Here is a 16,640-nt window from a genome sequence, read left to right on the forward strand (position 1 = left end):
CGTATTAATGATACTATTAACTTAATGAGTCTAAAGATATATTACAATACAGTGTAAAACATTTGTTATGTGCACGGTTAATTTTTCAAAAAGATGTTCTGAATATGATGATTAACAAATAAGAATAAAATATAAAACATCATTATTTTTTTTAAATGCAAAATGATAGACGCAAAATGCAGATAAAATGTATAGTGTTTTCTTAAAGCAAGGCAAATACAAAACTGGATGCTAAAATATCAATCAATAGTAAAGAGAACATCTTGATTTGATTTTATCGATCTTACAATTATTAATAATTTTAATTACATTTTTATGTCGGATAATGTGATTGTATCAACCTGTATTAAGCATTTATTTAGCTTAATTTTGTGCATGCATAATAATCTTGAGATAAAAAAAAAAATGTGCCGACAGTTTGAATCAAGAAACATTTTATCGCGTGAGTTAAATCTGATGCGTATGAATTCGCTTATGTAATCATTTTAATAAGTTACACAAGACACTTGAAAATTCTCATTTGTAATTTCAAATTTTAGAAAACTGATAAAACATGAAAATAACACATCTTATTTCTTTATAAGTTTGAAAAATGAATTTTTAATGTAATTTTATTATGAGATAACTAGAGATATGAAACAGCTTTGTTTTTTTACCATAAAAATGGATATTACTAGAAAAAGAAAGATGATAAAATTTCATACATTTATTTACTTTCTACAGAAATGTAATAATGTTATGAATGAACCATGATTACATGATACAAAATATTTTTACAATGTAGATAATTTCAACCAGATTTGTAGAAAAATATAAGATTTATAAATTTAACTTATATGTAACTATGTAATTCATTTATCAGTACTCAATTTAGATTTTAGATCATTTATCAATTTTAATAATTGTGTACGTTTTATTGGCACTAAATCTTTAGCTTGATTATAGTTACACCCTTTTACTTTGCCAGTTTTCATAATATGTTCTATAATTACATCTGCTAAACATAAAACATAAATTCCACAATCATATCCATTATCTTGTTGTGGACAATTTGGCTCAACGAGTTTCCTACCACATTCATCTTTATTAAGTACATAATTTATAATATTTTTTGCAAATTCAGAAGCAATATTATAATTGCAGCCTTTAGATGAATCTAAATGGTAACAAGTCTTTTCCTCTTTACAATACACAAGTAAACTCCAATGCGTTCCTCCAGCTGCATCTCTGCTGTCACAGTTATTTAAAGGAAAAAATATACACTTGCATTCTGCTATAGTGTCAGCATCAAGAAATATACCATATTGAGATGGCTCAGTCATTTTCAATAGTTGAGTTAGTTCGGGGCTGATAAAATATAGTTGTTTCTTTTCCTTGTTGAACGTTTCATCCAAATATTCAAAATAGAATCCTATTATGACATCATTTAACCAGTGCGGACCTTTAAGTAATGCTACATCTTTTGCTCTAAGGAGGCAGTCGTAGTAACTTAAAATAATCTCTTCCGATTGACTTTTTGCCATGTTGCCCAGAAGTTAAAGCAGACGAATTTCTTGAAATCTAGATGGTAATTGAAGTGGATTTATAAACTATTTAAAATTGTCTAGAACCGTAAGTACACTGCCTGTTAACGTTTCCTAAGTATATAATATTTTCAAAGTTAGCGAAACGCTAACAGCTTAATAATTACATTCTGTACTTAAACAAATGTTTGTTTACAGTACCTGTACAAATATTCCTGCCTCAAGTTACTATTTTATAATAAACATTTTATAACTCTTTAATAATTACCATCGAGATTCAGTAACTCATCAATCAATCCTTTCATGGAAGATCGTTTTTGTTAAATAAAGATTAAAACATTTGCTTCTGACCTTTCTATTTCATACCAATTGCCAATTCGAATTTGTTACCACTAGTATCTTGTATAAATTTAGAGTGCACACAGAAGAGAAATGTCAGATGTAGCTGTTGTAATTTTCTGCTTTCTGGTGCCCTCTTCCATATGAATAAGAAACCAAAATCATCTAGGTCTCATTAGCGCTTAATTTAAAAATGTCTAATACGATTCTATTATCGTCTAATACACATTAGAATGCAATAAAAGTGTTAAAAAATAAACGAAACATCTAAAAACGTTAGTTTGAGTTGTTTGAATATAGTTCAATTTTGTTTTCTTTCGTTGAGATCAATATCTTTGAACAACGACCACATCCATCTGAGGTGCTTTAACAGCAAAACTTTGACGTCCTCGAAGGCAAGGCGTGGGATGATTTTCAGGCAACATGAAATGAAGCTTTTGGAACAAGCACGCCAAAAATAAGAAAGATGTATTCTTCGCGACACTTTCACCTAAACATTTTCTGCGACCTGTAAAAAAGTAAATAACAAAGAGTTTTTAATAAAATACACCTACATAAAGTTCATCTGCAAGATTATCAATTATAATATTAATTACCGTAAAATGCGGTGAATAGAAATCTTACCCTTGGCAAAAAGTTTTTGATCAAACCCAACAATATGAAGTTATTTAAAAATAATGTAATTTGTGAAATGTAAAATGGTATTGTTGCATTTGATCGAAAACTTTCTGCTAGGGGTAGCATAATTCTAGATAACAGTAAATACTATTTAAATAGTATTTAAACAATTACTATTAATAATACTTACTACTACTAATAATAATTAGTATTGATAATACTTACTACTACTTATAACAATTACTATTAATAATTATTATTAAAATAATATTTACTGTCACTTAGAATTATGTTTCTATTTACTCCATTTTACGGTATTACTTATTCAACTATTGTAAGAAAAGTTTAAACATATTACGTTTAAGTATCTGTCTCTTCTCTCGTTTAATTACTATATTGGACATTAAATTAGTTAATTAATTATTATTAAATACAAAAGACGAAAAGAATTACCAAATCCAAAGGGCATAAGCCATGGATCATCAACAAATTCTCCCTTTTGATTGATAAACCTTTCTGGACGAAATACTTCCGGATCGCCCCAGTGCTCTTTGTCCATGTGAACACTTTGAAGATTAGCAATCAACGTGTAATCTTTTTTTATCTCGAAACCTAATAAGTTAGTAGTCGCCATTGCTCGATGCGGCAGAGTGGTTCCAGTGATGTTCGCCATTCGCCATACTTCCGCTAGAACGGCATTTAAATATGGTAATCTGTAAATTAGAAAATAATTAAAACAAAGAGTTTATTGACACCGGTGCATCCTACATTTTGAGCAGGTGTACAGTTAAGAAATCAAGAAAATAAAAACAGAAGTATTCAGACTACTACAGTACTTTATATTTCATTTGAATGTGAACGTTAGTTTTCATTAAAAAAATATTTGATATTAATAGATAAATACAATTATTTTTCGGAAACACATCTTACCGAATTCTATCGCTAAGGGACGGCCTAACATCTTTGCCTATAACTTTGTCAATTTCGTCGTGTACTTTCGTTTGTACATGTTGGTGGACTACGAGGTATGCCAATACAAAACCAATTGTGTTATCTGTTGTCTCTACACCAGCGTTAAATAAATCCTTTACTACGTATATTAGCTGACTTTCTGTAACAAAATATGTGGATAATAGACACTACATTATACTGCGCCCTCGTTTAATTAACTATTATGTAGTTACGTTTGCGCTCGATTAATTAACGAGGGTAAGGCTCGTTTCATAATTGAGTGGAGCATCCTCCCTCAACACACTGATATCACGTCCTGTGAAATCATTTGTTAGCACATGATTTCACGTAACATTCATAGGATGTTAGTCGACGTGTTACCCTTATTTTAAATCTATTGGAAACGCTATCATATGCAACGGGATAACTTGTAATTTCAGGTGACATGATATTGATGTGTTTGTACTTTTAAGATCGTTTAACAAGTGGCTAGCAGGTATACATGAAAATTGTTAAGAAAGTAGCGTATTCATATGTGCACAAGTCTATGTTTCAGTAAAATTAACATCGATACCTTCATCTTAGTATCATTTATCTGACAAAAATTAAATTTTACAAGACAGCAAAAAAATGATTATTTCAGCCAGTGGCGGATTGACCAAGGCGTTAACTTGCGTTTACGTTTAGTAAACATATTTATGTTTAGTATGTACTGTACACTGCCAGTAACTAACATGTGTAGTATATGTACATACACTGTAATTACTACAAAACATACATTTATTTTGTAAACATTTTAATTGTGCCTTTTTTGAAAATTTGATTTGTTTCTTATAAGAAGTAGACGATAGTCTTATAGTTGTGGGTGGGCCCCCTTTGTCTCCTATTATATTTTTGGGTCTAGCACGCCGCTGATTTTAGTATTGCTTCATATTTTATACAGTTTTCTTTTTACATAAAAAGCTTCTGTAGCATTATCTAGAATTACTAATAATACAGTTAGTACAATTAATTATTAACAGCAACCTGTTAACTATTATTAATTAAAAATAGCTAAGTTTGATATGTGATTTCAGATAATCTTAAATTAAATCAATAAATAATTTTTATTCTTTTTTTTACGATTCAACGTAGAATCACAAGTAGATGTAGAAATACTCAAAACCTAAATTTCATTAAAGATGGTAATACGTGGTATTGGAATGAAGGTATTGATATGATTTTCAGGTTTAATCTTACAAGTCACTGATAAATAATTTTCATAACTTGTATATCTACATTATTATGTAAAATTATAACTTTTAAGTCTCCAAGGTCACCGATAACTTTAAATAAGCTCCAGACACTCTGTATCGCATAATTTTTCTTTTTTCTTAAAATGCGAATTTAATGTGCCTGAAAATTAATTTCACATACAAATGTGAGCCGCGTCTTCATAGAAACGTGCACCGAATTTCAGCACATCGACGTGTTATCAAACTCTTACTGAAACTAGTTGCGATGCGGGCGGAACCTTGGAACACATTTCCAAATGGCTCCCAACCGGAAACTTTAAGCAGTATCAATTGTGAGAGCCCGTTACAGGTAGCGGTAAATCTATTGGCTCCGGAAGAAATTGTACATACGTAGGATCGATTTAAAATTTCGGCATGTTCATAAGCGTTGGGAACGTGTGGCGCGACTTTGTAAGATAAACTGAAATTACTTCGATAGGAAATTGGCAACGAAACCGTTGCCGAGGCTCGTAGCGTGCATGTTCGCCACGTTAAAGCGACCTAAATCAACGACGCAGAGACGGATAACCGGTTGAGCGAGACCAGGCGCTCAAACTTTGAAACGTTTTCTGAGCATTTTAAATTGGGCGCTGAACCAGTCTTCCTGTTATGGATCATGACCTAATCACTGTTGGTCTTAGGCAGTTCCGTGGACAGTTCTCCAAACTGATGTCGTAAAACATTTATCTTTGGTGAACACACTACTTTGGTAAATACACTTACATATTGCATTATGTAAAATACGCCCAAGTAAAATTCTGTAACGTAGTTTTGGTTACAGACCTCATCCCAGACGATTATACAAGATGGTCCTCTTAAGTAAGGCCACCTGAATATCTTTTTCTAATTGTAGTGATATAACAAGTATTTTATATGCAATGTGAATGGTATTGAGAGACCAATATACTGCAAGAAATGTTTTTTTAAAGTCTCAAATAAAATATTTTTTATATCACCACAATTGGAATAGATATATAGTTGGCTTTATTTAGCGGATCACCCTGTATAATATAAGGCTTACAAATGTCGATGAGAGTAACATCTCTGTAGGTATTTCGTGCGTTTCCAATAATTTCAAAGTGTCTAAATACTTATGCACGGTAATGTATGTACTATGCAACGAGCCTATGATTGCCCAATCAAAGTAGCTTAATGGAAACGGAGACAATAGATTAATATTTTCTGTTTGAAATATTTGAAATATTCTTGTGATTAAATAGTTATAGATAATTAAAGTTTCAAAGAATAGAATTCATTTTACAATTAGTTTAGATGTTGGTAAAGAAATAGAGTTCTATTTAAAATAGTAAAAAAAATGTTATATAGGTAGTAAAAGAGCTCTGAATTCTAATAAATGAATTGTTTGAAAATGAAATTGTGAGGAAAAATCAATATTATTGAGAATTTCAATATTCATATTCTTCTTGGAATTTTATTCTTGCAAAGTTGCAAATGCATTTTAATTGCAAATATGTTAAAAAGTTTGAGAAATTCAATTCCATTTTCATTTAGAAAAACTTAAAAATTTATAGATAGTAAGTCTCATAAAAATGTAAAGAAACGCCCAAAATCCTAGACATTCTGCTAACTTCCCTCGTTAATTGATCAAGAGAGTATTGATTCAATGATCATTTAAAGAGAACTTATTTTTTTCTATGCTTAGGTATTTTTACGTATTTTATAGTTTGATACTTGCTATGGTTTAATCCACAGTTATTTTCAATAATAAATATTGATTAGATTATTTACAAAATTATACGTTTATGAAAATAAATACGAATAAAATATTAGTTACCAGTGAAATAAGAAGGTGATTTGTACTTTTGTACCTGTATTTCTTCTAAATAAGCATCTATAAAATTTGTACATACTCCTACTTTCTTAGTTTCTTTATGCTTTGTTATTATTTCCTGCAAAAAAGAAACATAATAATAAAGTTTTTCTATAACAGATTGTACATATATAAAATAAATCTGTCTTGAATTTTTTAGTGTTTCTTTAACTATCTTACACTTAGTAGATAGTACTCACTAGTTTACTCAGATTATTGTAAAGGCTTACTTAAAAATAACTCGCATTTACATAATTTTTTATTTTATAAACCGTAAAAACTGGCAATAGAAAAAAATTCAATGCTGATATAGTTTCATATTTCTTGATTGAGTTCATTTTGACTCATAAACGAAAATTTTGAAATTATTGTACAGATATACAAGGTGTGTCATAATCAGTGGTGACTTTAACAAAAAATTAGTTAGAAAAGTCAAATAAAGTTGTTTCGAAAATTGAGGTTCAATCTTAACTCGGTACAAGCGCACCGAAGTATATGTGCATGCAATTTTAGCTATTTAATGACTTCACAAGGGTCAGAACGCTCGTGTTGAATCACGACTCGACCTGCGGTAAATGAAAAGCGTTCCTCTCTCTCTTGATATCCCTCACGCGGTTAAAACTATACTTCGGTGCACCTGTACTCGATCGAAATTCAAACTCAATTTTCTCAAAAATGAAACATGTTACAAACAACTTCTATTCTATATTCTCGATTTATTTTTTTTATGTAAAACTATTATTTTGTCACTGGTATCACTATGAAACATACCTACATACTGTATAATCTATACATAATATAATTTTTCGTTTTAGATTAGTTTCAAGATTTGATTAGCTTTTAACACGTTCACGACGAAGTGTTAAAAGTGTTAAATCCAGAGTCATCGCGAACGTGTAAATTATTCACGTACTTTCTTTTACTTTCTTTTACTTTCTTTTGTATATCTTTAGTCGTAGATAATAATTAACCTTGGTTTTGAAATTTTTAAAGAAATCATGCATAAAATAACCTTATACGAATTAAAAAATCCTTATTACAATAATCTGAAAGTTTTGAGGAACTGAGTGAAGAATTATTAGCACTTACTTCGTGTGAGTAATTATGAAGGAAAGGTTTTTGGAATTTCTATTAATGAAATGTCTCACCGTAAAAAATTTGTTCATACGATCTTGCAGTTCTTTGAATCTCGAAAATCCTGTTAATCCTGGGAATAAATGTCTTAAAAAAGGGAACTGATTCAGAATCCCACCGGAAACATTTGACTCCTGAAGCATCGTTTTTAACGTATTTATTACTTCTTTCACATGAGTATCCGTCATTCCGACGTCGAATCTGAATATTAAAAAGCTTTGTCTAATAATACTCAATTCGAAATAACACGTATGATTGAATTGATTGCGAGTCTATTTGCGTACTTTGTTCCTTCTAGTATGAACCACAAGTTGTTAACGATGGCTGTACCGATGATAGAAGAGATATCTGCAGGAGCCCCATCCTTTGTTAGTTCAATTATCATATTGGTGAATGAGATTGCATCTTGTTGAATGATTTGCTCCATCGTGTACTTTCCAAAGCCAAGTTGTTTCAAAATTTTTAAAGAAAACCTGTACAAATACATACATATATGTAAACGTGTGTGTGTCTATCCATATCTGAAGTAGCAAGAAAAGCAAACAATTTCTTTATAAATTAACTTCCAAGTAGGAAGTAGGAACACAATAAAACACATTTACATTCCAATGACCCAGCCCCACTACTACTCATCACCTCGAGGGTCAGTGTAATCCAAACCTATTGAAACCTATTCGAACTCGAGTTTTTTCCTGGAACAAGATCTCGACCTGTTATGTGAGAATTAGGTAGTATGCGAACCCCCGATTCTATTGAAATCTAAGTGTGCTCTATTGCAATCCCTTCACTCTTCAATTTCCAGGCGAAAATAAAAGAAGAACAGATACAAGTACTAATTTCTTTACATCACAGATAGAAAGTGGCACCTGTAAAGTAAATGTCCCAGTAGCTTTCCACGTACCAGTACCTGAACACTAATAACAAAAAAATAACAAAAGATGAGATAGGTGACCATAACTTCCTCATGCTGCCGTTTAAAATATTTCAGGGTCATAAAGTTTAGGGTCTTATCTAACGCCTGAAACACTAATGTTGTTTTGTGATTTTAATTACTAGTTCATGAATTTTTTATGAGTTACGAATTAAAAAGCATTCACGAGAAAAAAATGTTAAAGTTATTGAAATCTCTCGCAATCTGTAACAGGCTTGTCTAATTTTAATAGAATCAATAAGAGTTGACTTTGTAGATTTAACAAAGCTACTCTTACTGTAGTCAAGCTACTTTTATTAGTTTTACAAAGTCTATAACAGACCCTACAAAAATGTACTCTACTTAAATCTACTTAAGAGACTTTTGCGGGATCTGTATGATCATTTTTTCTGTGTTGACGAAATTGTGGTCATTTATCTTAGTATCATAAAATAGTGTATGCAGTTAGAGGGACACAATTCAAGTATCGTGAAATACATTTTTAGATTGTCGACTTACTGGAACATTTGACATCTTAATCGTTCGAGTACTGAAACATTTACCTTCCATGCGTATGAGAAGTGAAGGGTTGCGTCCTACCCTATTCCTAAGTCTAACAGCGTAATCTGTACCTCTTCTGATTGTGCCAGACATCGCCATCAGTAAACAGCAGGCCTTGTTGCGAGCCACCGCAACGAAATTTAAACACAAATCCATTCGATCTGCCATCAAACTCTGGTCGACTCAACATTTCAGTAACAGCGGCTTTTCCAGAAACTATAATCACTGGTTTATCAAACCCTAATCTCATACCAACAATTGGTCCGTACTTGTCAGCTAGCCGGCACAGTGCATCGTTATAATATTTCGTCTCTTTCATTAATTTCGACAGGTCAAGTATATTTCCAATGATAGGCAAACCTCGTGGACCTTAAATGTCGACGTAACCAGTAATCGTTAAAGTGTAAATGGTCTTTTCGAAAATAGTTAATCCTTAACTACCAATAACCATTTTAGAGACGGATTACTAAAAAGGTACTACCCTACATCCACAAAGACTATACAAATTTCAAAAAATTATCAAAAAGAAAAAGAAAATGAAGAAAATATACTATTATCAATAAGATTTACTTATTTTTTAATCAGAAATTTAATAACAATCTAATGAAAATATTGCATCGTGAGGAATCAGTGTCTTGATCCACATGTGCATCATAGAACTGTAAATATGGTAATCTAAAATTAATTGTTCTAAAAGTAAAGCATAACATGTAGGTATGAATCTGGATTAAAAAATATTTTACAGCTGGATAGAAAGAGAAATTTTGTCACAAACAGCAACAATATGAAACGTGTTACGCAGACTTTGTCAAACTTAATGTTGGTAGTTAAGGGTGAATAAAACTGTTACCTGGAGGAAACTTGGCTGGTCGTTTGTAATCAAATAATATTTTCAAAATTAACACACTCACAAGACACAGAATGCCCCACCACATTGTCAGCTTAATAGAAATTTACCAAATTACTGACTATAATAACTACTACTATATCACTATATTTTAATGTAAATTTGCGCACTATAAAAGTGTAACACTGGATGTCAATTATTAAATCAGCTGATGTTTTAATTGACTTCGTCGAGATTTTATTAAAAAATAGCACTTACAATTTTTTATAAAATTTTAATACTATACTTCAATTTAAACTCAAAGTATACATATTTTCATTTTTGTATTTAACGTATATTTTAATTGTTTACACGGAATCAACTAAATTAATTGAATGAAATGTGTAAGTATCCACTTGTGTACTTGGAAATTGCAGGAGAAATTCGACAACCTGTATAACACCGTGCACATTCTCTCACTGAAGTCTGCGGCTCTGTCGAAACCGAAAGACATGAAAAGTTGCGGTATACGAATCGGCATTATATATCGAAAATAATCCTTTCACCGGGGGTAGTGGTGAAAGATGTCAAAGCCAAAGGCCTCTTATTAAATATGGCGAAGAATTCGGGTTGCACTCGGACTTAATGTTATGAAATACCTACTGCAACATCATCCTGCACGTACAGTTGTTAGAGTGCAAGGTGCGTTGAGCTAATAGAAATATTACACGTGATCACGAATTCTTTTGGCACACTGCAAGTAAGAAGAACATTGACTGAACGTGTTCAACGAGGGATTTCTTTTTCGAAAGCCCACTCAGGATGGATAAGTGAAAGCAAATGAGTATGTCCATTTTGGGAGAATCATGAGCATCTCATGCAAATTTAAATGCAACATATTTAATGTAATTAAATATGGTTTAATAGCTAATTAACCATAATTTATTAGCTAATTAAGTGAGTAGTAAAGTAGCAAAAATATAAGGGTGGGTCAGTATAGGAATTGCAAAATAAAAAATCACTGGCATTGTTTTTCTTTTTCAATATAATTTTCCTTAACTTGAATACATTTGTCATATTCATTTTAACTTTCTCTAAACGCGAAATCGTTGAGTCACCCTTGCATGTAGCTAATATTACTTTTAATATAAAGATCCTTATGACAAGTAAATTCATCATACACAAGTAAATTTCTATATTAATTTATGATGTCTGTGAATATCCTTGTAATGAATTAAATCGTCACATACATGCTTCAAGTTTTTACTAGCCAAATTTGATCATTATTCTCGTTTAACGTATTAATTAGGGATTTAAAAGGATTGATCAAATTATTATGTATTCATAATACATATTATATTTATTTTTAAATAACTGACAAGACACGAATATTCAAGCGTTGCATAAATAGAACTATATTTCAGTTCTATTATAGCTGAATTATAATTTCCACATAAAGTATAGTTTTCAACATCCAGAAGTTGAAACAAGATCGTTGAAACTGATATCAATTTTTTCATTAGTAATCTTAAAACAATTGATTTTCTGTACTGATTTAACAATCAGAAAATTGTCTTCTGTTTAAAGCAAATTGGAGGTCTTTTAAAAATTACAATAAGATTCTTTGTGCATAGCTTTATCGGAAGATATATGACAAAGATCACATCAAACAAATACAAAATTTATTAAATAAAAAATTGCTGAAAGTCATGGTACAATAATATTACTTAATCAAGTAATTTTTTAATATTATTGGATCAAAGAAAATGGCATTCAAATACGAATGTATTAGATTAATCATCTTAAATAAATATTTCCTCGAGACAGTTCGAATAACACCGAATTCTGGCAAGGATGTCTGCCCCCTTTCAGAAACGTGTTCCTCGCTCCGCTTGTTTGCTCCCATTCAGCCGATCGGTGAAATTTTTCGCCTGAAATGCAACGCTCGGCTCCGATCTCTCGTAATTCGCTGAAATCATAGCCGAGAAAGTAAAATATGCAGCGTTAAGTACGTTAAAATTAGAAGCTGAAAATATCCAGTGACCTTTAAGAATGAGGTCCCGTGGTCATCTCAAGGTAGATCATCGACCGTGAGAAGTTCTCTTCTCCGGTGTGTCCCCACTCTTTCCCCCTTTGCCATCACCCCCCCATTTTCCCCCAGTTCCACTCTCCACACACAGCCTAGTGTCATACACCGCTGTGACACACTTTTGACTGAAATTTTTTTCAAACGCGTTCCATACTACAAGGTTCAACGATCCATCCAAGAGAATGATCTGTTACACGGCGAGCACTGCTTGTAGGACACTGGTCTCGATAGCTCTTGGAACGTGTGCAAGGGCTGTTCCGAAGGTAATGCCTCGTGCATTTGCCCACCGATTTTTAGATCCCCCGTTTTGGGACACGTTAGGACGGCACAGTAACCTTTATCGCCCACGCACACACGTTGATCAGTTAAGGTTTTAAATTCATACCAGTTAACGTTGAAGCATTAAGGCGAATTTAAAATATTTTTGGAAATGCTACCAAAGGAGAATTTCTAATTATAGATATTTATTTATTTAATTCTGTTATTAGCGGTCACGTCGTTTTGCAGTAATAGTAGGTTTAAGCCTTTAAATTGATGTATTTTAAGAATGATAGTATATTTTTGAGGAAATTTAATCCTGTGGTTAATTATTTAATTTCAATTGAAATTTGAAGTATACTTTTGCCGAATCTTTTTTATTTTGAATTAATTATACGCACTGTTAGAGTTACGTTTTTCTGCATAGATGTTCAAGCTTTTAAAAATTTTGAATCTTTTTGCAGTTTACATAGGTACGTTTTAATGGGTTTTTAAATAGGAAATATTTTAGTATGACTGAATAAAGTAATATACCATATTATTATGATAAGTCACATGTACATATTTACTTAAAATAAAATGGTTGGATAAAATCTTTTGCAAAAGTTCATTAACTATGAAAGCATGTACCAAATGTGATATAAAGTGTATTTTTATAACAAAATTATTTATTGTCAGTAATAATGGTCTAGTTATGTATGTAATTACTTTCATTAACAGATACAAATGTAAATGATCAACATCTTTTTAATGTTGTATATATGTAAATTAATAATGATTTCTAAGAATATAGAGATTAAGAATTATAGTCACAATGAAATTCTATATGTATATCGCAATGTAATTTAAAAACTAAAAAGTAGGTAATCTCTATTCTTAGTATATTTGATATTTAATTAAATTTAAACTTTATTTTATAAATACTAATTTTCTCAATTCTGTTGCGTGGCATACTTCCTCCTTTCTTTCGTCCTTAATTTTATATTGCAATTATGCAATGTTAAGAACACAATATGTAACTACTTAACTTATTTATGCAGTGCTCATAGATATTAAGTAATAGACAATATCATTAACTTACAATCAACTCACATTCCAACATACCTACTAAACAAAGTACGTAACATTACATTAAAACATTTTACATTCACTTTCATATATCAGTAACGACCCAGAACAGAAAAATAGGACAAAATCTCATTCACCTCTCGTCAGTCTCATTCAACTTTTTGTCGGTGATCACTTATTTCAACATTTACATCAAGCCTATGAACACACATTCAAAATACACATTAGGCTCCACTAAAATTGTTTAGTTGACAACGGAAATGGTGAAACAGCTTTCGCTGAATGGACGATTTCGAACAGCATGTCGATTATTTTATTCCACTTACTTTTTCCCTCGCATTCGCACGACACCATTATTTAAGGCAAAACTTGCACGAGCATTTCGCATATGTATGTGCGCGTCGCGCTCTTTTTTCATATTTTACAAACTAGGTTCCTCGTTTTGTGCTGAAACTCCTCTTCCATGCACGCGGTCACGTCTACGCGAGCGGTGGTAAAAATAGGAAAATTCGAATCCAAGATTTGCGGACGTGAAGGCTTTTGAAACGAGTGGCTGTTGCTCGTGGGAAGGTAATACTGGCCCTTCAGAAGAATTAAGTGTCCATGGAAGAAAGTCTGAACTACTGCTCTTACAAATTATGAGAAACTGTGCAAGCAAAAATGTGCAATTGTAACAGAAGGAAAACAGAGGGTGGGCTATGATAATGTTGCTTAAAATTTGCAAGAGAAAAGCAAACTTAAATCCAGGAAGGGTGATCTCAAATAAGCTAGAGTATTAAATGTGGAGGGATTTGAAAAAACGCAAGAAAACTCGCTTAAAGCTTACATCACTGAATGCCATCAAAGTCGTAACGCTCAAAGGGAATACGTAAACGTGGTCACCAGGTTGGTAATTCAGGAACAGGAAGAAATCACATGTACATATGTTTCATTTTCGTGGAGGTGGACGATTACAGGTATTCTAGTATGGATTTCCTGCAAGGGGACCATTCGACTTTTTGTTAAGCCTTGCCCACTTTAATCTCTGCGGGATTCCACCAAGTCTGTCTCTTAAAGAATGTTATCAACAGTTGTAGGGTGACTTGAAAACAGGGTCAAAGAATTTAGCATCGTATTAAAAGACTTAGAGTCAAAAAAAGTATTTAATATATAGAAATAACTATTTTGGAGGAACATCTAGTTCTACTTTAATAATTATAATATTTTTACTATTTCTTTTTTAGCTTCCAATCTTACATTTAATTAGTAGTATATAATTATATGTCAATTTTGATTTAAGACGCTAGATTCATCGTTAGATAAGGAGTTGTTTATTTAAAGTTAAATGTTTGTTTCAGTTTTTTCCGAACTTAATTTCTGTCTTAATTCAAATTTGATTTTTTTAAGAAAAAGAAATACGAAAAGTTTGAAAAATACGCAGCTCGCGTTGAATCGCAGTTTTATCATATATTCTATGGGATTAACTTTAACGGACAAGATGAAAGACCTACGAAAGACCTCGTATATCTTCTTGAGGATTAATTTGTGGATTTAGGGATACAGAAATTATTCGATTATAGTTAGATATGTTCCTTTCTAACTGCACACGAAACTATTCATGTAAAAACAGGCAATTCTGTTGAAGACATTATAATCCACACAATGAAACAAAGAAAAAACTTTGAAAATTTTTAAATTAACAAAAAGTTGAAACTTTCAATATTAGATAAAATCAATAATTCTAGAAATACTAAAAAATATGAATATTTAAGAATAGGGAAATTTATTTCTTACTTTAAGAACCGCGATTTTATGTGTATGTATATATACAAACTAGGTGTGTGTGTGTATACATATATTAATTAACTGAATGTAATCTTTTAGATGTCTCCTAATTTTCAGAGATTAGAGTCTAAAGATTTTACAGGAATATCGGAGAACAGTAGTTTAAACGATCATACGGTGCTGAACACCCAATCTGTGCCATAGTTTGGAGTTGTAGGTATATCCGCAGACGGAACTGGAAAATTGTACACTGTAAATGGGACGTTAGAACGGAGACCAATCTAACGTGAGTCTAAAAAACAAGGCTTCTCCTTCAAAGCGGAAAGTAATTTTTAAATGGGTCGAAAACCATTTAAAGTTGCCATTGCATCTTGGAAATAGCACAAGATATAAATCCCATTAAAATCTTATTCTCCTATATTCAGAGAAAGTTAATAAAAGTAATTACTAAAATAAAAGATAAACTCATTGAGCTAAATTCCGAAACTTTTATCAAAGGACCGTTTTCGGAGGAGATGTAGATAAAGATACGTTTTCTGGAACATCTCTGCGGAAAAGTTCTAGTGAGTTGATGTGAGGTCTATGTTAAAATCTTTAATCATAAAAGATCTAGTGGGATGATGCATATTACTGATTGCATGTAATGGAGTGTTCTTTTATCTTGATCAAAAGGCACCAACATTTTATTAATGTAGGATAATGTTATAATGAATATAGCCGTATAGAAACTGTGTACATATTTCAATTAAAAAAAACAAGTATGAAGAATTCTGTTATTTGAATTAACCTGTGCAAATGACTTCTTCACGTGCACTAACTGAAAATTTTTTTCTCTCTATACACGTTAGTCTCTTTCAGCTGAGCATACTCCAAACTCCAAAGTACAGTAATTTTTCGAATTTGATTTACCAAAGGAAAAGTCAGTATTATTATATATTTTCAACAATTAACAATGTTAACCATTTTCATCTATACATCTTTGACATAATTTTCCAATATCTTTATTGAATTTAGATTCACATATTCTTATTGTCATCCTGTATATTTACATTATGTTGCGAATAAACAAATGGACTATCCATCTGCCATTAAGGTTTAATTACACAGGCAGTAACATGTCTGTTTCTTTATCTTACAAATACTTCAAAGGTTTCCTTCCCGATATAAGGTCGATATAAAATTCAATCGAATGTTCATTGAATCAGTTCAATAGGTTTTGATCGCTCGTAACAACGGCTAGTAGATCTAAAATCTAGTGTTTTCACGATACAAGCTCACTGCTTATTGACGAGTTTAAGACGTGGAACCCGTATCTGAGGTCAATTCATATGCTCATGATAGCCCACTTTTATCTCATTAAAAATACAAGTAAGACATAAGAGGCATTGCGTGCAAAAGTGGGCTAATCCACATTTTTTCCGAAATTGAGTTAGTAGCATTAATTTATTATAAAGAAACTCTATATTTTAGATTGCCTATTTTCTGACTTTTTCG

The 16,640-nt window shown here is 31.6% G+C and overlaps 2 protein-coding genes across 4 annotated transcripts; both read right to left on the minus strand.

Annotated features, from left to right (window-relative positions):
- Positions 1-716: 716 nt before the first annotated feature.
- On the minus strand, positions 717-1,905 carry LOC143180459 (sentrin-specific protease 8). 3 transcript variants are annotated; one of them, XM_076380199.1, is made up of 2 exons: positions 1,792-1,905; positions 717-1,560 (listed from the first exon to the last, which is right to left on the minus strand). In XM_076380199.1, exon 2 carries the CDS (start codon positions 1,521-1,523, stop codon positions 852-854), a length of 672 nt encoding a protein of 223 aa, XP_076236314.1. In that variant the 5' UTR covers positions 1,524-1,560; positions 1,792-1,905; the 3' UTR covers positions 717-851. The 3 variants fall into 3 exon arrangements, with proteins under 3 accessions (XP_076236314.1, XP_076236315.1, XP_076236316.1); XM_076380200.1 differs by having other exon boundaries at positions 1,725-1,899; XM_076380201.1 differs by having other exon boundaries at positions 717-1,637; positions 1,725-1,899.
- A 283-nt stretch (positions 1,906-2,188) lies between these two features.
- LOC143180458 (methyl farnesoate epoxidase) lies at positions 2,189-10,076 on the minus strand. The gene is made up of 8 exons (XM_076380198.1): positions 9,992-10,076; positions 9,213-9,510; positions 7,955-8,143; positions 7,685-7,871; positions 6,501-6,615; positions 3,411-3,591; positions 2,934-3,193; positions 2,189-2,370 (listed from the first exon to the last, which is right to left on the minus strand). The coding sequence occupies exons 1-8, from the start codon at positions 10,074-10,076 to the stop codon at positions 2,189-2,191; spliced, it is 1,497 nt and encodes a 498-aa protein (XP_076236313.1).
- Between the last annotated feature and the right edge of the window lie 6,564 nt (positions 10,077-16,640).

Source organism: Calliopsis andreniformis, chromosome 6 (genome assembly GCF_051401765.1).
Source record: "Calliopsis andreniformis isolate RMS-2024a chromosome 6, iyCalAndr_principal, whole genome shotgun sequence".
Taxonomy (NCBI): domain Eukaryota; kingdom Metazoa; phylum Arthropoda; class Insecta; order Hymenoptera; family Andrenidae; genus Calliopsis; species Calliopsis andreniformis.